Here is a 22,344-nt window from a genome sequence, read left to right as displayed (position 1 = left end):
AAAAATCCATATGTTTACATTAACTTTTTTGCAAGCGAACTCCGCTGGGCATCGCGTTCAATTTCATCCATGGCTAACCTCCCTGGCAATGCGATAATAATTAAACCAACGCTAAATTGCATACGCATGCCATTAGTATTTGTCGGTCAATTTGCTGTCAAAATATGCCAAAACAGCACAAGTGGCTGGGTCAGGTCACTTAACCGCATTAAAGCCGTCAGCAGAACACAATGGGTCAAAAGTTCATTTGATGTAGGAATGCGCTTGGCAAGCTCTTCAACAAATAATGTCTATATAGTTGAAACTACATAGAAAGCAAAGCAGTTTGGGGCTTACAAAGCTATGTAGATATATAGATATATTTTCCAATTGCATATTTATCGAAAAGGTAGAAAAATAAATGTTGTAAATTACAACATATCTGCTTTTTATTGATTACAAATAGGCGTAGAGTCCAGAAACAAATGTATTTAATCAACAAAAAGATATAATATATTGCATTTGTTTCATTTTAAATTTACCAGAGAGTTTTACTGGTTAATACAGATTTCCCATGCTGTTTTCTATTAGTGTGAAAAACAGCACAGAACTGGCTGGCAAGGATATGGGGGAGGGTCCTTCTGGGCGGAGTGCGAAAAGTAAAGAACCCCTGGGCTGCCGCAGTTTCTGCCAACTGCTCTTCTCGCCAGGAAAAAGTTCTGTTTAAGTCAAATATTGGCCTGGCTTAGCCGCCTGCTCCGCCTTCTCCGTTTCGTCCTGGCCCAGGGATATTAAGCGAGCAACGGCAGCAGGACAATGCAGATGCAATAAAAAAATATGGTCGGTGGAGAGGGAAACGGGAGAATGAAGCTGAATGACTTGCAGTCATTTAAGGGCAAGCTTAAAGAGTCAGGCGAGGAGGTATGGTATTCATCAATTATCCAAGCGTAAAATGCATTGAAATTTCCTACGGCGACGGATCAAGATTTTTATTACGCTTTACACTCGAAGACCATTTTCCCGCCCACTGCTTTAAAATCGTAAATTCACAGCTGACAGCTTTTCCCGCCAGCGGGAACGGAATGGGAACGAGTCGGCTTATGTCAGGCCTGGCTAAGTGCATGACAATCACAGATAGTTGGCGGCTGGAGGGGCTGGGAAGTGTTCTGTTTCGACCCGCTTTCCGGGCTGTTCTATTTGTTCTTGTTGCTGCAACAAAGGACCAAACAAACAAACGAACAAACATTCAGACAAACAGCAAACAAACCCTTCGACACATTGCAGCCCAAGGAAGAACAGGACAGTTTGATGGACAGCCTGTCAACGCGCAGTCGGTTCATATTTTACTATTGCATATAGAAGTCTGACTTTCGGATTAATGGTTTACAACAAATGGAATTCACAGAAAAACTGCTAGACAATGCAGAGCGGAAAACTAAAATTGGTTTTTCCATTTTTCCTTCATTGATTGATGGCTACGGACCATGGTCAAAAGTGTTATATTTTCAAACTCGTTCTTTGTCTTGTTTAAATATCTATTAAATTTATGGCTGAGTTTGAAGATATAAAAGTTGAATTATTTAAAGAGAGAATCTGCCAAAAATAATGGTGTGTCAGACATTAAAAATTTATGCCGAAGTGCCTAAAAGGCGCAGCCAACTTGCAAGTTCTGTGTATATTTGACAGGATGTGCGGGCGAGTCCTTTCGCGAACTCACTCACAAATGTGCTCAGGCTTCTTAGGATACCGAGCATTATTGATCGCCCATCGAGCTGTGACAGTTTGCAAGGTGCATTATCATGCAAATTAATTGCATTGCCCGGCGAAGCGTGCATTAAGATGGCCACTGTCACCGACACCGCATTTCAATTAAATCAACACATTGATTTAATTAAATTTCCGCCGTTTTACGAACTGGCGCTACTCAGTAGTCTATTTTTTACGCCCCTTTCAATGGTTTGCGGTGGTGCTGGCTGCGTGGTGGTGGTTCAATTAAAAATGCCATCGATATGCGCAACTGCATAATTTATGCAAAAGAGTCGCCAGGCACTCTTCATCTTTCAGGGCAAAGCTCTTACAACATGTACATACGTATATTGCTGAGTTTGGGCAAAGGACGTGGACGAGATGGACGTATCCGTAAAATGGATTTTAATACGGCTTTATCAGCAACTTTAAGCGAGGGAAAGTGGGACACTCTGTGAAAGTAATTACCAGCATAGTTTGTCCTACTAATTTAAGTCCACTTGTTCCCAAATTGCCCTTTAGCACAACAAATGGCTCCATTAGAGGGAATCGCACTCGTACGTGTAGAAACGCCTTTCAGAGGCTCCTCAAGTGTTTTAATTACAAAAAGCGCGACAAACGGCAAACAAGAAGCCACGACAGCCTACACATGCAATCCTAAGCCGCTTAATTTATTTACACGAGCTCTAAAACAAGCTTCAGTCGCCTTAGCGGCTTGTGCCACCTAAAGTTGGCTTAAACGCTCCGAGCCACATGTTGACAGCCAAGATGTAGGCCGAGAGTTTCCGCCCCAGGCGTGTGGCTCGTGTCAACAATTTATTTTTGTAATTTATGCATGAATAATTAGTCGCCACCATCCCAGGCTGTTGCGATTCACACGGACTTTAGCCGGAAAAGGGGATTTAATTGTACAAATCCAATTTGCTCACATTATGCATCAAAACGCGGAAGCTAACTCCGTTAAGAATCTTTAAAACCTACTCATGGTGTCTGTAGCTAAATAAGAAAATATAATTATTACAAATTTATTTACACATTAATTAATAACGAATTTAACGTATTCTAGTATTCAATATATTGTATTGCATACATTTAAGCATCTGAGCGTCTTAAACTACATAATCTTGCCACATTCCTTGGCAAATATTCAAATCATTAAAAATTCCTGCCAAATAATTTCTGGAAAAGAAAACAATAATACGAACACTGCGTTAAATTGCGGAAGTAAGCACCTGACTTACGCGCCAACAGCCTTTTGCTCATTATTTATTTAAGCAAAGTTTTCAGAAATTTATTCCAACTTTGGCGCAACTATTTTTCCTGTAAACTTGCCACTTTATTTGTTTGACACGTGCAGCGATGAAATTTTATATTTAGACGGGATGGCAAACTTTTGGCCCACATAATGACTGTTGACAATTGCCAATAAATGCAGATGGGTGGGCCGGGGGGTGGCTCCACCACCCGTAAAGGATACCAACAATATTTTAGGCCTCGCTGAGTGCGATGAGTTTGCCATTTTATTGTATTAACAGCAACAGGCTGTTCAAACACTGGTATGGGATGTGTACACTCGAAGAAACCGAGCGAATAACTAAGAAAGTGATGGTCTTTGGGCCAAGTTCATAATCATAATTCTCGCAGTGCAAGACGTGTTTTATTAGCAGAAACAGCAGGACAGCACCAGCGACCAAATGAATTACCTTTCTCGAGTCGCCCCAACAAAGGCAAATGTATTTTGCTTGTATGAAGGGGCAGAAACAACTTTCATTATAGCCGTAAATACCAAAACCAGGGGGTGGCCCACCAAGGGGATCCCGGCGAAGGGGGGGCTAGTGTTTGCTTAGCGACTAAGGCGGAATTCATTCATTCATTTCTGGCCGACGCAAATTGATTGTTTACTTAATTTCATCATCGATTTTGTCGCTCGGAAAGTTTTTAATCAACACAAGCTGGAGAGCCGGCGCGGTAATTCATTGATCATCATCATCATCATGCAAACTGGCAAAAATTAATAACAATTATAATTTACATGCAAAAGGCATTTTGCGGGCAGCTCCTGCGGTCACAGCTGCTCCTGTGACGTGCAAAGTGCGTAAATTTGCACCCAACCCCTTCTAGTTAATTATTAATTTTAGCTCGGAACAGTGAGTTTTCACTCCGGACTGCAGCCGTCTGGTAAATCATACGCTGCGTTGGTAATAGAGTAGGTAAAAGTTGAGATTTGTAATTGGAAAGCTTTGCTAATTGGCCTCAGGTACGATGAGGGACCAGCTGATGGTCCATCTAGTTAGCCATTTATTAGTTCGAAGGCTTTCGCAATTCGGGGAATGTTTAACAGAAAGCTTCGCTGAAAATCCTGATTAAATGGAATTTCAATCCATTTGAGCTGATTCAGTTACAGCGCTGAGTGCTTCATATTTAATGAAAATTAATGATACAAAGTTTAGGCTTTCGAAGAATATGTAGCAGCTTAATGAAGGTAGGCTGTAGAACGATAAGAAAAGCGACATAAAATCCGTTGTTTAAATCAAGTCAGGAAAAGTAGTGATATTATCTATATTATATTATTTTCAAGTAGGGTTCTTAAGAGCTCCACTATAACTTAATTAGGAAATTTGATAGATGACAAATGAATGTGGGGAAAAGTTTATTGTGGGAGGAGTAAGTCCTTTGAAACTGCAAACAGTGAATAAAGTTTTAATTATTTGCGACTCACTTGATTTTTGTTCCAGCTGATTGATCTGCAAAAACATTGTTTACATTTCATTTAACACTTGATTGCTTAATTTTAAGTTACACGATACATAGTCGATTGATATAGTTAAAACACCTAGTTATTGCATTTGACTGACATGTTTTCGAACCGAATCCTTTCTATGCCGAAAGGCGAGGAAACTTTCAGACAATTTGCCCGATTACTGCTCTCAAATTGATTGTGGCTCTCACCTGGTAATGCTAACTGACAGGTAGATAATTGAGACAGAAAAGCAAGATAAATAAGTAAAAAAGAAAGAGCATGTGAAAGCTTTTAAGTGACAATTATGTGGCCGCTTCTGACCTGATGCGAATTGACGTGCACAAAACTTTTGCATTAAATATTGCGGACGAAGCGAAAATTAATATTAATTGTAAGTGTTCCAGTTCGCACGGCCAGTCAAAACAAAAGGCAGGCGAAAATAAATTGAATTTATTACATGGACAGGGATTTTCGGGCTCTAACCTAGAGGGAAATTTAATTTGCCGCTGATTGAATTTAGCACTTTCTTGGAATTCACCTAGGGACGAATCGGGCATACTTTATTAATAACCAGGCGCCGATGTTCTTCTGGTTGATTTTTTATGCATTCCAGAAAATTCAAATTGCGTAATAATAATGAGCCCAGCTTCTCCGGGGGGAGTAGGGAACTCTGCGAACTCACAGGACGAAATTCAAATTGCAATTTGCCTTCTTTTTCACTCTATATGCCTTTTCGGTATCTCTCTATTTCTGTTTGTGCGTATTTTCCAGTTGGTCATAAATTCGTGTTCAATATTTAATGAGCTGAATGTTTTTGCGCTCACAGGAAGTGGTGGCAGTGGCACAGAGCGCGGTCTTTAATGCATGCCTTTAAATTGTTTATGGCCCATATGAGTAATGTGCACAACGCATTTGCCAACTGATGTGTGGCGAATGCACTTGCCAGCGGCCAAATCAGCCATAAAACCAGCTCATACCTGTCACGGCCACATTTTTCGCCCGGCTTTTGTCCGAATTTTGGCCTTCCTCGCTCCCTGTCACATTAGCCAACTCATTTGCGCTGCATGTCGAGAGCAGCAAGTCACTCAGCCGGAGTGCAGAAGGCATTTCTAGTAGACAGGCAGGGCTTTAGCTTGATTTTTGCCCCTTAAGTGTGCTGCAGTTAAAGGTGTTGCTGCCTCCCATTTTGGCGCGTTTAATTTCAGTGAGTACACTCTGGAATGCCCCACGTTGGGCGCCAGTAAGTACACCAGCAGCATGACTCGCATTGGGCGAATGTAAGAACTTACGGGTATGCCCCACGTTGGGCGCCACCAAGGACAGTCTTCATTGGCCTGTGCAGAGGAAATCAATGAAAATACTGCATAACTTCATTTGTGCCCCTGCCCTTTGGAGTGGCATTCAAGTGGCACGTACCGACAACACAGCGGAATCGAACCGAACAGAGCGTACACAAAGCGATTTCTCAATTTAAAGTCATTTTGCGTTTTCCCAGCGAACGTTGGTCGAATACGAGTAACGGGGTAAGTGCTCCCTGTCCTGTACTGCCATACAGCCAGACTGCATCCTCGTTCAGGCAAAGGACCCTTGCTCTATCCCTTGGTGACACATTTTTTACCGTTGCCAGGCAACGCGTTGCATTTTTTACAGGAGTAAGTCGCACTCTGCTCCACACCATCTCGTTTGCTAATCGGCCAACTGCAGCAGGGTTTCCTGCCCTGCGTTAGTTGGTTTCGTTAGATATTCCCGGGGAGTCTCGAATTCCAGCAGCTCCGCTGTGTCGGGCGAAATGGGTTTCGATTGGATTTGACAAACGTATGCAAAGTGAGCAAGATGTAGCAGCAAAGTGCTGTCAAAGTATAAGGGATAGACACTCAGCTGTAATCGTATACCGTCCTGTGATGCTGTACCACTGTAGTTTATCAATGGGAAAATCAAACATCAAACATCGAAAAAAATAAATTCACAATGTAACGAAAACGGGCAAGAATGTGATGAGATGCTGAACTGGATATCTTTCCAGTGTATTTCTCTAGAAGTTTGTGGTTGACAAAAGGATTTATTCGTAGAGCAGCCGGTTTTGAAATCTAATAGCAGGACTATGTAAAAATAAGTTTCACATTAAAGAGTTTTACACATATAAAAACTCTACCCGAGAGCTTCGTCACTATTTGGACTGCCGCCGACAGTGATAGTACTGAACTTCTTTCAATTACCGCTTTCGAACGCGCTTTCCATTATCTTTAAATGGGTTTATTTATTTAATAAACAACACTGAAAACCTATTATCATTTCGTTCAGTATTTAACGAAGTCACATTGGCCCTGTTTTGGGGAAAGGGAAAACTTGTTGCTTGGGGGACCATTTTAAGTGAAAACTTTCAGACAAGCTGGCAACATTCAAATCGAATCGATATTCCTGCACTCTTCACTCGCACATATTAATTAAAGTTTGTTAATGCATTGCCATGGCGAGCGAGTAAAAGTTACAACAAAAATTGAAAACTTTTCTCGCAATTGAGAGTTGTTTAAACATTCATAAGCTTTCCATTTGCCCTTCCCCACGGGGAGCCTGGCCTGGGCCCCAGTGCGGTGGCAACTCGTATAAAAGTAACTCAACTAACGCAACTGGAGCTAAATGGCCCTGTTGCAAAACGGTCAGCAGGCACTTGGCCAGTGCCAAGCCAATTATGAGCCAAGTCAAAGGGCGACAAAGGGGTGGAGATGGCCTGGCAATCAATAGGGCCTTCTTTGGGCGCCCTTCAGTGTCAGTTAATGTGCCCAATTGAGTGTCGAAAATTTCGCAACCGAAAGCGTTAAGTGCCAGTCAGGCAACACAATGCAGGGGCATTTTGGTTTTGGCCAACTCAACACCGTGCCGGTCGCATTGTTGCAATGGATGCGGTGCGCTCTGGTGCTTTAATTACTCGAGGAGCTCCAGCTCAGGTCCTGGGTCTGGCTCTGGCTCCTTTGTGTATTTGGCCGCCAGGACACAGGGCGGAGGACCACGGCAACGTGGCAGCAATTAAAGTAAGTGGCGCCATTCGCCTTTCACGCTGCCTTGGTCATTTCTTTTGGCCGAGAAGTGGTGCGTCCCGCTCAGAAGGCATTAATTTCCGCTGACAAACACCCACAGAATAGTTTTCACGTTGGTGAGGTTTTCATAATTGCCCACGTGCCCAAAGGCCAAGTTCTTATTATTTATTTTTCAGCTTCTTTAGCATAATTTTGTGTGATCATAAGGACTAGCTTAATTATTTTGTGCGACCTCCACTTTTTTAATATCTCCTTTTTCAAATGAATGATATGTAAGAGAGCCCACAATATTTTTTTATGCTGCTGCCTACTACTATAAATTTAAAAATGTTATTAGTAGAGACAAATCTTTAAAAAGAGCATAGCTAAGTTCGCTGTGTGGTTTATCTGGCATATTTTTGCGTCAAGGGCCGGAAGCTCTTGTGATTAATGAGCTCAACCTTTTTGCAGCGCGGAAAATAGTGTCACAATTTATGGGTCAAAAGCCAAGTAAAGCCAGGGATTTGTTTGCGGAAAACTCATTCTAGTCGTTAGGTAAACAAAATGTGAACAATAAACTCCTGGGGACTGATACCTAAAACCAGAAGACTTAACATAAATCAAATTAACTTTTCAAAATAATATAACTTGTTTCATATCTCAGTTAATTCTTGCGTATACATATTTAAAATTGTTTTGTCGTATTTTACTTTGATGCCACAACTTTTTTGAACTCACTTAATCCAATTAGAGACACTTCATTGGTGTTTTCTCTGTGTTTATATCTTGTCGGGCTTAAAAAGAAAATATTCAAAGTAAAATCCAAGTCTGTAATTACTCACAGCAGCACAAACATCCATAGAGACAAATACGTGTAATTCGCCAGAATAATGTTGTGTAATTTCTGAGTTCTGTTGGAAAATTGCCCACCCATGTGGCTTTGCGGTGTGAAAATGCCAACACGGCAAAACAAATTCCGATTTGAGGGGCAACAACAACAAAAACAGTGGTAACTACCAGTGAAAACAATGGAAATGGGAAAATAAATTGAAATGAAATGATTTCTCTGTGGCTTCTGCTTCGACATTGGTCCTTGGTCCCTAGCCGGCTTCAACTGGTCCTTAGGTCCTTTGGTCCTTTGGTCCTCTGCGTCTCCGTTTGGCATTCTGATCTTTAAAAATTGCTTTGAACTTTTGGCATAAAAAATCGTAGCCACATCAGCCAGGAGCAGAAGCCCCGAGATAAACTTGTTCGCTCAGAGCTGATGGGGAAAGTTCCTTGGCTCTTCGGGTTGTGCGGGGGATAGTGGTCCAAGTATAAAACTTTGCCTTACATGCCGTATATGGGAAATGTGTAAACTGTCGAGGCAGCTGCTGTTGTTGTGTGTGTGTGTGTGTTGGCCATAAATTCAATTTCCAAAATGGGGACAAAGCAGAGTCTCGTGTTGCATGTGTGTGCGAGGTGACTTGATGTCGCGTTTTTGTCACTTGCAACTGCAACAAAACTAATAATCGAAGAAATTTCGTTACCTTAAATGTCGCCAGCGCACACCTGGCGTATGAGCAATTTTCAGTGTAGCACATATTGATTTTCGGTTTGGGGCATGCTATATGCTTCTATATTTAGGCAGCGGGCAGCTGAACAACCGGTCGTTTGCAGCAGATTAAGCGCTTGACTCTGGTCAAAATGAATTAATTAAACGTGTTATACACGCTTATCCCATATTTGGGCATTAAACTTTGCTGATAGAATGGTTAAATTAAATCAGCACAGAGTTTGCAGAATTAAATTATTGTGGCTGCTGCCAAAGCGGGGACAAGTGGCCAATGGAGAATGGAAAATAGCAAATGGTGAATGGTGAATGGTAAATGGTAAATGGCAAATGGCGAGTGGTCCGGGCTAAGTGGCACAAAAGATGGCAAAATTGCTGCCTGGCACGCATTTGAACTTAGCAAATGGCCGACTGACTCTCCTCTCAACGGGTGTCCTTTCTTGGCTGCTGTCCTGCTTTTCTGCTATTCAGACTCCTTTCCCTTTATTATTTGCAAGATATCTTGGCCATAATTTCGTTTGGCTCAAAAATGTTCAGTCGTTCCCAGCACACTTGAGTCGATGCGGACCAGCAATAGTTTTTCCTGCCCGCAGCATCCATGTTTATTTCTCTCTTGCAGCACGAATGGATAGCACAATAAATATCAACTGGAGTCCAAGGAGAGAAGCTTTAAATATTTACATTTTCGACCAGCAACTGACCAAATAAACTTACGTATAACTAACTAGCAAATAAACAAATACCTAATCCAACTGAGCGGACCAAAACGCGCATATTCCCTAAGCTGTAAAAAAAATCAATGTGAGACTTGTGCTTGTAAACAAACCGGAGACCAAACAGTATCGATTATACGGTTCTACATAGGAATATTTATATTTAGCCTAACTTTTAAGTGTACATATGACCAGAACGGAATACAAACTTGGTAAAAGCTTTAAACTAGTCAAATAAGAGCGGAAGGAGGCAAAACCAACTCGAATTTGCTGTCAATTCTCGTGTGTACTGTGTAACTGAACGTGTAAACTGTAGACTGTGCTATAAACATATTCAACCTATTTATATTATCCAAGCATATACACTAGTGTCGAGAAAAAGCATTTAGATCGGGCAAGTTACAGAGACCGCATTCAGGTAACTAACCAGATAACCAGATGTAACCCAACCGCAACACACCAACAATCCTTTCTGGGAGCTTTCCTTGCTGTGCTTTATGTAGATCTGTCTATCGGTGTTCCTAATGCATTTATGTGATCTGTCTGTGTCCTTGCCTGTGTGTAAAGAGTTCCTAGCACGATATAGCCATACTGGCCATCCTGCGAGAGTGCCTCTCCTTCCGCAAGATGAGCAGCAGCAACTTAGAGCAAATGCCCAGTGGCAGCAGCAACGACAACAGTGATAACAATAATAACCACAACTGCAGCCGTTTAACTAGCATTCGTAACTACAAGTTACCTAATTGGTTTCCACATGTAAGTTTTGTTTATCCTTTGATTTTCCCGCTCCTCAGCATCCATTCCCGTTTTCGATTCTCACTTTTATTTGCTCGACAATTTTCACACCGCACCTTCCGTTGGCTTTCATTCATGGCAAATCAAATTAAAATGCTCACTCTTTGGCAACACATGCACAATGACATGAAAGCAGTACACGGTCACAAAGTAAGGAACAGAGTCCTTTGTTGTCGCAGGATGTCGAGAAAAATACCCTGCAATGTGTTACTATCTCCTACTGAAACGTAGACTTTGCCCGAAGCAGGAAGCAGCTTTATACAACATTTATATTTTAATTAAATATTTGCAAAACAACATTTTACAGTGTGAGTGCTAACCAAGTCCTGTAACCCATTTACGCAACATACGCCTTCTTTTGGAAATTGAAAAGACACATGATCATGCTGAATTAAATTGCATTCTAATATTTACTAAAAATGTAGGAAAAATCAATTAAAGTTCAGCTTAGCGATGGGTATTTGTAATTCGAATAGCTTTTTCCATTCCCACTTCTTTTATAAACCATTGTGCAACTTAGCCAATTCACCTCATCATCATCGTCATCATCATCAAAGCAATAGTCATCGTGCACATTACCTCAGGCTCGTGGCTTTGGATTTGGATGCATTGTCGTTGATTTTTCCATTATATATTTGCTGAGAACATATGTGTATGTAAATGTTTGTATTGCTTTAAGTTGTGCATGTGCCTTGGCTTTTGCTTTGTGCCCGCAGTCCAGACAAACTCGAGTGCGTGGGATAATAAACTCTTGGGTGGCCAGGATATGCCTTGAATGGGGTCTACGCCTTGAGTTTGTTGTAGTCGCTTTGCAGCCAGCATATTGTGTACAACGTCGACTTGGCCAGCAGCGTTAGAGTCAGCTTTCGGTCAAAGGTAAACACGTTGAGTAAGACGACCCGCTGGGGATGGAGGGCCAACTTCAAGGCGAACATGGAGAGCTGCAATCGGAGTTCAAAGGGGAAGTTTAGAGAGCTCTAATCAAGAATGAGCTTAGTTGGAAGCAAGCTTTATCAGTAGAAGATTTTAATTTCAGTTGAGACTTCGGTACCATATCCTTTGGTTGCATTAGTTTAGAAGACTAGTTACTCACCAAACGATCCAAGCGACTGGTCTCCCTCAAAATGCGTCGAGAGTCCGCTCTGAAAGTACTGAACAGCTCGGAAATGTCTGTTCCAACGAATAGGTTCATGGCATCCAGAATGTAGCTAAAAATTACAAACACTCTCATGGACGTACTCAAATCAATTGACTTTGGAGCAGCCACCATCTGGTATATCTCGTAGCCATAGGTGATCTGGAACCAGCTCTTGCAGGCCAAAACCCAAATGGCAACATGTCCAAGCTGACTATTGAACTGGTCACAAAGCAGTAGAAGCTTGGAGTAGAGTCTTAGGCATTGCTGCATCTTTGCCAGGCGATTTCTCTGACCCGACCTGGCCAAAATGAGCGTCATTTGATCATTTATGAGCTTTTGAATGCGACACATTTCCCACAGCAGAAAGTAGAAGCCCAGCACAGCGGCCAAAAGCATGTTGTAGAGCAGCCAATACGCTCCCAAATTTAGATAAAATTGCGATGTTAGCAGTCTCCTCATGTAGATCGGTTGGATCAAATGGATACGCAGCAGGGTTATCGAACCAAAAGTAATTTTTATGTAGTATCGGAACTTCAAGAGCAGCCCGCTGGGTCTCCCAGCGAAATACTTCTGCTCCATGTTGACAAGTCCGCGCGCCAATTTTCGAATGCCCTGCGCCTTTTCCCAGCAGGACTTCACACAGCAGGCCATGGTGCCACCAATTGTCAGAACAGTCACACTCACTCGCATATTACTAGGGGTGCTATAGGACATGTGTGCCAGAGCCAGCACACAGAGGGCATGATGGATAGCGCAGTATATCTTGAGCTTCCAGGAGCCCCTGAACGCATTCGTCTTGGGATCGAAATAGTAGGTGTTTAGTCCATTGAGCGCCGTAAACTTTGTAAGCAAACTGCACAACTGCGAGCTGGTTACGCCCATCCTGAAACTGCAAGCTGCATTTGTTTCACGGCCTATTTTATAGGCCTTTGGGTCAGGCCAATTAGGCCAGTATTTATAGTTTGGTCATTCATCACTAGGGGAGCGATAAAAGGGTCATCGGAGAGTTGTTTGTCGGCGTTGAAAAATTGCTCCCGCATTATCGGTCATTTGGCAGGACATGGGTAATCAATTACGTGACATCAAAGTCATGCAAAGTTTATGCTGAAAACGTTGTCCACTTCAATCAAAATTGTGTTGCTTTAAATATGCACTTGTGTCGGGCGACAAAACGACAGTCGAATTGGAAATACCTTTTGCAATGGCATACAAAAGATGAAAGGGCAACGACAGATATGGTTTTCAATATGGATAAATCAAATACAGAGTGGCGGAGCCCGTGAAAGCCCAATAACGCCACTGACAAAGACCTTTTGTGTGGCAAACTATAATAAAAGTATGGATGTAAAAAGGTCCTTGGGGGCACTCCTCGGATGCTCCGCCTCCACGACCTCCTGCTGGGCAATCAATACTGCTTTTTAATGAAGAAATAAAAGCGGAATGTCCACTTGTGTTGTTCGGACAGTGTCGTAAAAATTGTCTACATTTTTATTACGTATCCCTGCGTTGGGGCAAGTCAGGCCGTGCCAAAGACCGTGAAAAGATTGTAGCCTGTCTGCCATCAGTCTGTGTGTCCTTCCTTGGCCGTTTCTCATATACAAGTGCACCACCCACTCACCAGGCTAATGGTGTCCAGGACTAAAGGCACGCACCAGCGCCTAAACGCGTGCTGAGCTGGAAAATATTCGCTTTTGTGGTTGGGAGAGCGTAAGCCACCTAAGCCACCACCGTTCCAAATTTCACCAGCGACAAGTGTTTATTTTGGCATTTTGCCCCTGCAAAAGCCTCTGCTCTTCCTTTTGCCATCTTTTTTAGCCTGGTCAGCGCTTGACAACGCACTCAACCCGATAGGACAGCCAGCCTGGCCAACCTCAATCCCTCGGCGAGGGAGAGGCCTTTGTTGGCCTAATGATTATTGCTTTCCCTTCGGTTTTTTCGGTTCCTGCATCGGTATTGTTCTCCTTTGCGAAAATATCGTATATTGTTCGCCTTTGCCCTTCGCTTATTTTTTTTTAGGAACGTGAAAATTCTTTTTGGGGGAGTAAAACTGAGGGCTGTCCTCGAGCTGATAGGGATTTTATGTTATTTAAATGATTTGCTAATTTCGAAGAGCTTATGGGCTCCGCACTAAAACGCTTCATAAATAATCCCAATTAGGAGGCTCTTCTTCAATGAAAGGGAAATAACCAATTATAGGCTTAACGCAAAAATGGCTTTTAGTTATTAGTAGGTATTAAATATGCATTAAACAAATATGGAGGAGGATATCAATTTGCTTTACCCTTCCTATAGTTTTTCCCTTGTGGTTATAGTAATTAGGTTCATTTGCTAATTATCTTTGTTAACATATCTGTTTAATGGTAAACTGTCTCGTTCTTCGAGTTCGTTTAGGTCTCCTAGTTTCTCTGGTAGATGGTGCAAATTCTTCTCCAGGTGTCTCAAAATGCTCAGTAGTCGTTTTAATTTCCACCTCTGTTGTTGCACAACTGGCTATGGTTTTTTGAATTTCTTTCGTTTTTATTTGAGGTTTTGTGGGCGTACTCAATATGACTTTCTTTTTTTTCTTTGGCTGTTTAAGGCAATTATCTCGGCACTCTTTTTTTGAATATCCATCCATACAATGAAGAGCCTCTACACATTTACCTTTTCTAAGGACCCAAAGTGAGCGCAGCGGTGAGCACATCATTCGATGCTTTATTAGCACCACGCCCAAGGTGCAATAGTTTACAGCTGAAATTGGGAGTAATGAACAACCTTAAACCACCGAAAAAACGGAACTCACCAGGATCCTTTTTGAGGGATCGCACAATAATTAAAAAAGTTAGAAACAAAAACACACCTGCTGTATTTCTCATAGCTAACTCAAGAACACTGTGATGATTTTATAATGCCTGTAAAATTGCAATTGGTCTAGCTTTTTAATAACACGGTTTCTCAAGTGTGGCAAATAGTTGGTTTGCTTCCATAAAGAACACAATTCGGCCTATAAAACACAGAGTTTGCTTTTCTTTGAAGCATTTAAAACTTGATGCTGAGGAGTTATGGTTGTATTTCAGTTTAATTACAGTGCCATGTGCATAGCTAAATGGGCAGTGTTAAACTCCATTAGTTCTAATAAGGCCATTCTCATACAAAACGCTCTAGTGATGAATGAACACTCATTTATGAAGAGGAACTTACTTTCGCTTTTGTTTTGCTCATCCCCATGCCTTCCCGATTCACAAATTGCCTTGGATGGCCGTCATTTTGAAGTGAAATAAATTTTTGGGATTACATGTGCAGCTGGTCGGACATTCAAATATTTGCTGCTTTAAATTACTCTTTAAAGAAAAAGCCCTATTGGTTAGATGTATATATATGCACTTAAAAAATCTTAAAAGCATCTATCCAAGTAACGGCTAGCCTAAAGTTGGTTTTTATGACTTGTTCAGCAAATATCTTTAACTATAAACTATTAATGTTATTTCTAATAGTTGGTTCATTCTGTACACATCCTTCTGATGATGACAACCTTCTGACAGTCCTTATGGCGAGGAACTTACTTTCGTTTGTTAATCCCTTTGTCATTTTGGAGGAGATACTTTTTAATATTTGCCGATGCAATTAACCAAATTGAGTGGTCCACGAGGACCAGCTAATGATGATGCGAACCCTCCTTATTCCAGTTCATCGCCACCTCCAACGCTCTCTCATTTTTCGCTGGCTTTTATAATTAAGTTTCGGGTACGCAATCACTTAGAGTGTTTGGAGTATTGGGGCAGACGACGCGACACTGTATTCAGACCAAAACAAATTTATGCAAATTTCGATTAATTTATTTTTGACACAAGCGAGAGGTTCCCACTCCTCCAGGCTCGTTAAGGAGGCAACTCGCCTGCTAATTGAACGGAAATCTCGAGCTGATGACAAGAGAATTGGTTCATTGCCGGCAAATATGTATTCGCGATATGAGCTGATTGCAGCCGATCAATCAATCAATTTGCCAGCAAAACTTGACTTTGGATTCGTGCATAAGGAATATCAAAGTAATGAGAGCTGCAGACCTAAGATCCATGGAAATCGGGACTTACCCACAGAACTTCCGCCATTTCCTGCCTTTTTCCCAAGGACATTCGACGGCATTTTGGAAGGGACATGGACAAGCCGCCCAGAATGCGGTTCATATTTCAATTTCCGGAATGGAAGGAGCATTTCAGCTTTCAAGCCATGGTCCTCCGCTTGCGGACACAGTTGCCACTTTGTTGCTGCCTTCAGTCAGTTGGGAAGTTTTTCACATTTCACATTTTTTGTTCAAAATTCCATTTCGCTTTAAATTTGATTGATACTGCGGAAGTTGGTTTGCGCCCTCGAGCGTATGGCTCTCTATTTGATTTAGTTTTGCCATTAGTTTGCCTTTGTAATCTCGGGTTTGCTGTGATTAAATGTGCTGCTATTTCTTAAGCTGTTTGAGTGCCGAGTGAATCATTATTATTAATTTGTTTCCCTTGGCTTTTGAACCATTCTAAGCTAAATAAGATTTTGATATATGTGGTTTATGTACTGTGGCACTCTTTTCTGCTTTTGAAATCACTATTTATTGGTTTTTTATTCTAGCTATTATTTATGAAGCCTTGTTAATAATTTATAATTTCTGTAAATACTATGTTGTATGAAGTGCAGAAAGCTCCCTAACATAAACACACACCACAGAACACTTTTATAAAATCAATTCATATATTGTATTTGTAAATTCGTTGTGCTTTTACCATACGCTTCATAATAACTCATGCTTTCGATGCCAATAAAAACTGAAATCGACCTGCAAACAATGCGAAATGCCTTACAAAATTAATAAAACTATTTGTGAAAAACATGAAAACAATTAAAACTCCCTCAACAAAAATAATCGAAACATTGTGCACAATGACGCGGCGAAATTCAACGGAAAATCAACCCAAAAACAAATAACGAACCATTGGAACTGCAATTGAAATTATTTCTGCAATCAACTCGTCATAACATCCGCCACCCACCCACAAAACAAAACCAACCCACCACCACCCGCAGAATGTCAATGTTCTTCTTTCGATTGCATAACCTGCAGCGCGCCGAGGAGAACAAGCGCAAGAAGCGCGTGGAGCAGCAGCGCCAGCAGCAGCGCCAGCGGAGGGGGGCCAAGGTGTTCAAGTGTGTCAGTGACTCCACCGGCCACCTGACCTTGGCCCCCTCGCGCCTCTTCGAGCGCACGCCCATGAGCCCGTCGGACAGTCTGGACGAGATCGCTCTCCAGATCCCCAGGTGAGTGGAGTCGAAGGAGTGGCTTCGATGGTTGAGTTCTACGATCTGCGGGTGCCAACGAGTTATGTTCAACTTCATAAACACATTTAAATAAAATGATAATATTAATGATAATTTATAAACAATTTATCTTAAAGAACTAAGATCGAGTATGGTGAAGATTTTGGTTCAGACCTTCAAAATAACCCTAACCCGCTGAATAATTGTCATTAATAATGACTTACTATTTTATTTAGAAATGTATAAATGCTTTTTTTTTGTATCCTGTAGATACAATGTAGAATGTCAACTCAGCGAGTTGTTATACAAATTCAATATTTTGGATACGTTACCATGCTTTAAAAATACGGGCTTCTCTAAGTCCTGCGCAACTATTTACTTTAAAGGCTATTAGTAACAGAAAGAAAGATTGAGTAAAGAACAAGTTTTTAATATTTTCCAAACGTTTTTGTCTTTAGATGGTTGCAGCATTTATTTAAAGCATGTAAAGTGTTGGACTTGACTGCACCAAGTGGTGGTAAAATACTTATTTTCACAAGAGGGGCAATAAAGGATTTCATGGCTTACCTCACCCATTCGGTTTTATCTGCCGCTGAGTGACAGCGAACTAGTTCCAGAAACTTGCGGACTCTACGGCTTGTGTGGTTTGGTTTGGCTCTGGTGTAAATAAGCCAAATGGGATTTTTCAAGTCACTTTGAAAAAATGTGGTTATGTCAAGAATGCCTTGCAACGAACATGTAACATATGCAACATATGCAATAGCTGAAAATGCATTGTACTCTGGCCATCTAACAATTTTCATTTGTTAAGTTGGCCAATTTATAGAGGCTTTTTACCATTTCAGGCAGGCTTTGCTATTCCATCCATTCTATTTAAGCCTATCGGAACTTGTTACATATCAAAATTTTAAAATTTTAGGTTTCCAAAATTTGTAAATTTTATACCCCGATTAGCTAGATTTTTATTCCTAAAGATGCGAATGCTTTGCGACAGACTCTCCGCCCTGACGGCTGGTGCCATGGTCGGCGTTTGGTACGCCCAGAACTTCCCCTGTGAAAATCCCTCGGATGGAGGCGACAAAAATAAGGCCAAGGACAAGGCCAAAAGCGCGGATAAGGGAAAAGAGAAGGAAAAGGGGAAGGATGGTGGCCAGAACAAGGGCAAGGAGAAAGGCAAGGAATAGGGATAAGAAAATAGCTAAAGAGGGTGGAAAAAATCACACCATTTAGACGATACAATACGATACGTATGTGCAAGTCCTCTTAAACGAATTTCTCCTCTAGTTAGTCCAAAACGTACTAGTAGACACGATCAAAACTCAAACGTCGACGATGCAATTGGCTCGAAAAGGAAAGCTGCGAAGTAAATGGCCGCTGATAACGCTTCCGAAAGAGCTATGTTTACATGGTTTTATTATCACATGCTCTGAAGCAGATGTTAACGATTTTGCATTTAAATAAATATACGAAAATGCGTATTGTATCATCTTAAAAAGATATCTTTAATTTTGGCTTAAACGGCTCGCTGAGTAAATTGGGATTTCTTTTTTTTTTTTAGTTGTGCCCCCAACTGATTTGAATTTCGCACAGTGCTGCATGCGCCAAAAGTACGCAGCGATTTCAATAAAAGTTGCCCACCGAGGTGGTGTAATGGTACTCTAATTTCGCATTTTCACAGCCCAGGGACACACGTAATCCCAGCTAATTAAATTGTCCTTTGAAATCGTTCGGTTAATTAAGTGTGCGCCAAACCCAATAATTTATATTGTGTAGAAAGTGCTTCAAAGCAGGCTGTGAGATTTGGGTTAATGGGCTTTGAAACTTCGTGCCGACACTTTTCAGTTATCCGTTTTGGCCACAGCAGTAGACTTCCATGAATCTGGAAAAACTCAAAATTGTTGAAATTTAAAAAATCATCTGTTGTTCTGAGGACACCCACGTCTTCCTTTGGTTATCATCTAGCAACACCAACATGCATTTGATGTGCGAGCGATTGTCTGCGATTTTTGCGGGCGTCCTAGTGGGTTTGTGGTACGGTAAGACCTTTTCTGAGGACGAAAAGCCCAAGGAGAAGGGCAAGGAGAAGAAGAAGTAGACCGACCCCCACAGCTTCTTTCTACACTCGCAAGACTGGCAGAAACCAATTCGATCTTCTTAGGTGCGTATCCACTGTGCGAAAATGAGCCATAAGCCGTAAGATAATGTCTTTGATCTAGTAGTCGAGTTGGAAAACTTCGAGCCAGTTCAACGTTCTGTCAACGCGGCAGCTCAGACATAGCTCAGTATTTATTTGGCTTTGCAATCAGTATATCAGACTTTCGACGTACACAAAATTTATACCGTGTTTGTTTTTAATTTAACATCCATCAGACAGCGACTCCAGTTTCGGTCTAAATTGAGGCAAATCCTGTCGAGCTTTTGCAGCCATGCCCTGTTGTAAGCGTACCGAGGTCCGCAGGGTGTGCCGGCCGATGCCGTCGCTCCTTGCCAGGCTCAACTGTACGCCGTGCAACCGCGTCCTGTTCTTCGTCATCGGGGTGGGACTGGGCGTGCTCTTCGTGCGCAACAAGGACGACAAGTCGGGCGGCAAAAAGAAGGACGAAGGCAAGGCCAAGAAGTAGGACTGACCGATCTGCCATGCCCGGCGGTATTAGCAATCATCCAAGCCTGGCACTAGCCAAGTGAACCTGGACTCATCACCCATGAAGTAACCCATCCGCTTGCAGCGTTAGCCAGGGAAGACAAAATGCCATTCGATAAGTTTGTCCGCCGATGAATGGAATGGAGAGGAAATTTCTCAGTCGATAAATTTATCTAAGGAGCAATTTGTCAATCGAACAATTAACTGCTACATTTAAAACAGGTTTATTCGATTGATCTATTCTCTATTATTCTATATTCCTCTGTTCAAAATGCTATAAAATTGGTGCTGTAAAAGACTTATTGTGTTTTTAATATGGGCTCATCATTAGATTCATTGGGAACAAATCGATTAAGATGTAATCATTAGGCATAAATGATCGTCCTGTAATAAAATGTGTAGAACACCGTCTAATACGAGTTTCCAGATCGACTCGTCTATTGAGCCTGATCAAGAATATCTATACTTTATATGGTCGGAAACGCTTTTTTTTCTACCTGTTACATACATTTCAACGAATCTATACCCTTTTACTGAGTAAGGAGTTATAAAAATGAATATCAAATTTACCGAGAACTAAAAAGTGCAATCTTATGCTTTATGGCCAACCATAAATATTCCAATAATTATTTGTTGAATAATTTCGGATAAATTTACTAATTTTGGGTCCTTGCGGGGGAAATACATTTGATGTGTATTCATTGTACAATTTTTAATAGAATATCAACGTATTAGAAAGCCTTAGCGGTAAGAACATAGATCATCATATCGCAAAATCATTATCAGGAATCCGAAATGTAAATTTCAATTTTCGGGTGATGTATAATTTGTAAGCCTGATATGGTTGGTTATCCAAATTTCGCAGACATTTCTTCTCTCCAGTTAAATATCCCATCCGATCTTGTTACTTGATCTGGAATTATAAGGGTGGACACTAGATTGTAAATAAAGAAGCCTTCCATCAACGCGGCAAATGACTGACCAATAGTAATCGTTAAGTATGCCATATAATGCACTTGAAATTTTTGAAGTGTAGAAACGATATGGTTTCGATGAGAATTTTGGAAAAAATTTGGGAAAACATCCTGCTCCTTGACATCTCCGTTTGGGGGTCTATTGTCGTTACTTGCCCTCCTTGCCCTTCTCCTTGCTCTTGGCCTCCTTCTCCTTCTTCTCCTTGTCCTTCTTCTCCTTCTCCTTCTTCTCCTTCTCTTTCTTCTCTTTCTCCGCCTTCTCCTTTTCGGCCTTCTCCTTCTCCTTTTGCTTCTTCTCGCGCTCCTTGGCCTCCTTTTCCTTCTCCTTGGGAGACTTCGCGGCCTCCTCGGCCGCCTTCTTGGCCTCCTTCTTCATATGGTCCCAGAATAATCCGATGCCCGCCCCGATCACGAAGAACGCAAATCGGTTGCACGGAACGCAGTTCAACTTCTGCCACAAGGTGGGCGGCGGACGACAGGGAGGCGGTGGCGGAGGACAGCATCGCGGGGGCGGGGGGCAGGCAGGCTTGTCGCACATCTTCAAAGGATTTAGGATTAGATGTCCGCGCAATCACAGGGTCCCTCTAATAACGTGTTAATTTTACGCCAAAAAAAAATCAGAAAAATGATGTTAGCCGAATGAGAAATTTAGAATAGTGGGGCCTGTGTTGCCTTTGGATGTGAGTTAAGTATTTGACGTTTATTTCGAACACTACTTGATAAAACCTAAAACTTATGCCTACAGTTTAAGATTACTTGAAAAAGCCAACCAGTATATTGGCTCAACCACGATCCTTTTAAAATGGATCTTTATTTAAACTATTCCTATCTTCTTCATATGTAAATAAGCTGAAATGAAATAATTTATTAACTGTTATTTTTATAATGAGAAGGCTACAGTCACAATCCTTTTTATAAATACATCTGAAAAACAAAGCCAAAAAGAAAACTTTGTGTAAAATGCATTTTTCTAAAATTAAAATCAAACTCCTCAGTCTCTACTTCATTGATAGTATTGTCGATTTAAAGTACAAAATTCAAAATTATCAATGCTTTTCAAAAAGACCTAACAAAAATTACTGAAACTTTAGGGCTGAAAATTATGGATAACTCGTGGTTCATCACTTTTATTGTAGGCTGTATTGTGGGTTATTTGATAGGCAAGCACAATTAGAAAAAGGTAAGAGCTCCTATGCATTTGTGGTAGGCTTTTTTAAAACACTCAATTTTAGTTTATTTTAGGCCTAACAAGTTCCAAACCAACTTTCGTTCCATAAAATGGATGTAGATTGGGTACTCACATTTATAGCTGGCTGTTTGGTGGGATACGTCGTGGCCAAGAATACCTGAGAAAGGTCAAGACATCTTTGGGTAGTTCGCCTGAAATCTTATGCCATCCTGAAATTCAAAATCCCGACTGGACTGGATTTTGATTGGAAAGATAACATTTGGTATCAAGCGCTTGAAATCATTTTCTTATTTCCAAAACCTAAGAAAAAAGCAAAATGACCCATGTTATCTCCTTTGCCTTGGGCGTGATTATCGGAATGATGAGCTGCCGAAAGTGCTAGGCCTAAAGCCCCAATAACGAAATTATAAATAACATCATTTATGAGAAACATTGCATATATAAAAATGGACAATAAATAAAATTGAAACTTTCGAATTTATTATATTTCACTATTTGTGCTTGAGAATTGAAGATTTGAAGCAGTACAGCTAGTGCTGTAGCAGGCAGCAATGTGAGTGCTGTAGCAGGCAGAAAAGGGACTGGA

General features: G+C 41.3%; 7 protein-coding genes and 1 long non-coding RNA gene across 24 annotated transcripts in view; 5 read left to right on the top strand and 3 right to left on the bottom strand.

Moving 5' to 3' along the window:
- LOC6733850 (potassium channel subfamily T member 2) overlaps nt 1-22,344 on the top strand; it is a 97,415-nt gene that overhangs the window by 45,358 nt on the left and 29,713 nt on the right. For 9 of the 16 annotated variants that reach the window (XM_039292641.2, XM_039292648.2, XM_039292640.2 and 6 more), the window contains exons 2-3: nt 9,651-10,500; nt 16,761-16,954. The exons of 5 other annotated variants lie outside the window; for them this stretch is intronic. In XM_039292641.2, coding sequence (XP_039148575.1) covers nt 10,372-10,500; nt 16,761-16,954 — 323 coding nt within the window. In that variant the 5' untranslated portion in view covers nt 9,651-10,371. Of the gene's footprint in view, nt 1-9,650; nt 10,501-16,723; nt 16,955-22,344 lie in introns of all 16 variants that reach the window. 2 more of the 16 variants (XM_039292646.2, XM_039292653.2) reach the window with 1 other exon arrangement.
- LOC6733854 lies at nt 10,873-13,581 on the bottom strand. Its single transcript, XM_002080862.4, has 2 exons — nt 11,633-13,581; nt 10,873-11,480 (listed from the first exon to the last, which is right to left on the bottom strand). The coding sequence occupies exons 1-2, from the start codon at nt 12,557-12,559 to the stop codon at nt 11,322-11,324; spliced, it is 1,086 nt and encodes a 361-aa protein (XP_002080898.1). The 5' UTR covers nt 12,560-13,581; the 3' UTR covers nt 10,873-11,321.
- Nucleotides 13,783-14,586, bottom strand: LOC27208615. The gene is made up of 2 exons (XM_016184177.3): nt 14,460-14,586; nt 13,783-14,407 (listed from the first exon to the last, which is right to left on the bottom strand). The coding sequence occupies exons 1-2, from the start codon at nt 14,530-14,532 to the stop codon at nt 14,019-14,021; spliced, it is 462 nt and encodes a 153-aa protein (XP_016026881.1). The 5' UTR covers nt 14,533-14,586; the 3' UTR covers nt 13,783-14,018.
- Nucleotides 17,821-18,449, top strand: LOC27206687. Of its 2 annotated transcripts, none has more exons than XM_016182493.3 (2): nt 17,821-18,127; nt 18,239-18,449. In XM_016182493.3, the coding sequence occupies exons 1-2, from the start codon at nt 17,929-17,931 to the stop codon at nt 18,319-18,321; spliced, it is 282 nt and encodes a 93-aa protein (XP_016026880.1). In that variant the 5' UTR covers nt 17,821-17,928; the 3' UTR covers nt 18,322-18,449. The 2 variants fall into 2 exon arrangements, with proteins under 2 accessions (XP_016026880.1, XP_039148596.1); XM_039292662.2 differs by having other exon boundaries at nt 17,824-18,201; nt 18,261-18,449.
- Nucleotides 18,927-19,893, top strand: LOC27208648. The gene is made up of 2 exons (XM_044922718.1): nt 18,927-19,112; nt 19,325-19,893. The coding sequence occupies exon 1, from the start codon at nt 18,927-18,929 to the stop codon at nt 19,047-19,049; it is 123 nt and encodes a 40-aa protein (XP_044778653.1). The 3' UTR covers nt 19,050-19,112; nt 19,325-19,893.
- LOC27206624 lies at nt 19,381-19,893 on the top strand. Its single transcript, XM_044922717.1, has one exon. It carries the CDS (start codon nt 19,381-19,383, stop codon nt 19,573-19,575), a length of 195 nt encoding a protein of 64 aa, XP_044778652.1. The 3' UTR covers nt 19,576-19,893.
- On the bottom strand, nt 20,222-21,264 carry LOC6733851 (beta-mannosyltransferase 4). The gene is made up of 2 exons (XM_016167798.3): nt 20,578-21,264; nt 20,222-20,508 (listed from the first exon to the last, which is right to left on the bottom strand). Exon 1 carries the CDS (start codon nt 21,105-21,107, stop codon nt 20,718-20,720), a length of 390 nt encoding a protein of 129 aa, XP_016026874.2. The 5' UTR covers nt 21,108-21,264; the 3' UTR covers nt 20,222-20,508; nt 20,578-20,717.
- On the top strand, nt 21,383-22,242 carry LOC123327143. Its single transcript, XR_006541637.1, has 2 exons — nt 21,383-21,749; nt 21,802-22,242. It is a non-coding gene; the product is annotated as an uncharacterized LOC123327143 (long non-coding RNA).

The sequence above is a fragment of the Drosophila simulans genome, chromosome 2R, assembly GCF_016746395.2.
Source record: "Drosophila simulans strain w501 chromosome 2R, Prin_Dsim_3.1, whole genome shotgun sequence".
NCBI lineage: Eukaryota > Metazoa > Arthropoda > Insecta > Diptera > Drosophilidae > Drosophila > Drosophila simulans.
Note: the sequence above shows the minus strand (reverse complement) of the source record. Positions and strands in the feature narration are given on the sequence as shown.

What these genes read in the sequence shown, in the direction of transcription:
- LOC6733854 (XM_002080862.4), bottom strand. Translation starts at nt 12,559, where the DNA reads ATGGGCGTAACCAGCTCGCAGTTGTGCAGTTTGCTTACAAAGTTTACG. An exon ending in CCAGTCGCTTGGATCGTTTG is followed by an intron (nt 11,481 to 11,632) that starts GTGAGTAACTAG and finishes CTCCGATTGCAG; the next exon opens with CTCTCCATGTTCGCCTTGAA.
- LOC27208615 (XM_016184177.3), bottom strand. Translation starts at nt 14,532, where the DNA reads ATGAGAAATACAGCAGGTGTGTTTTTGTTTCTAACTTTTTTAATTATT. An exon ending in ATCCCTCAAAAAGGATCCTG is followed by an intron (nt 14,408 to 14,459) that starts GTGAGTTCCGTT and finishes TCCCAATTTCAG; the next exon opens with CTGTAAACTATTGCACCTTG.
- LOC27206687 (XM_016182493.3), top strand. Translation starts at nt 17,929, where the DNA reads ATGCGAATGCTTTGCGACAGACTCTCCGCCCTGACGGCTGGTGCCATG. An exon ending in GAACAAGGGCAAGGAGAAAG is followed by an intron (nt 18,128 to 18,238) that starts GCAAGGAATAGG and finishes TTTCTCCTCTAG; the next exon opens with TTAGTCCAAAACGTACTAGT.
- LOC27208648 (XM_044922718.1), top strand. Translation starts at nt 18,927, where the DNA reads ATGCATTTGATGTGCGAGCGATTGTCTGCGATTTTTGCGGGCGTCCTA.
- LOC27206624 (XM_044922717.1), top strand. Translation starts at nt 19,381, where the DNA reads ATGCCCTGTTGTAAGCGTACCGAGGTCCGCAGGGTGTGCCGGCCGATG.
- LOC6733851 (XM_016167798.3), bottom strand. Translation starts at nt 21,107, where the DNA reads ATGTGCGACAAGCCTGCCTGCCCCCCGCCCCCGCGATGCTGTCCTCCG.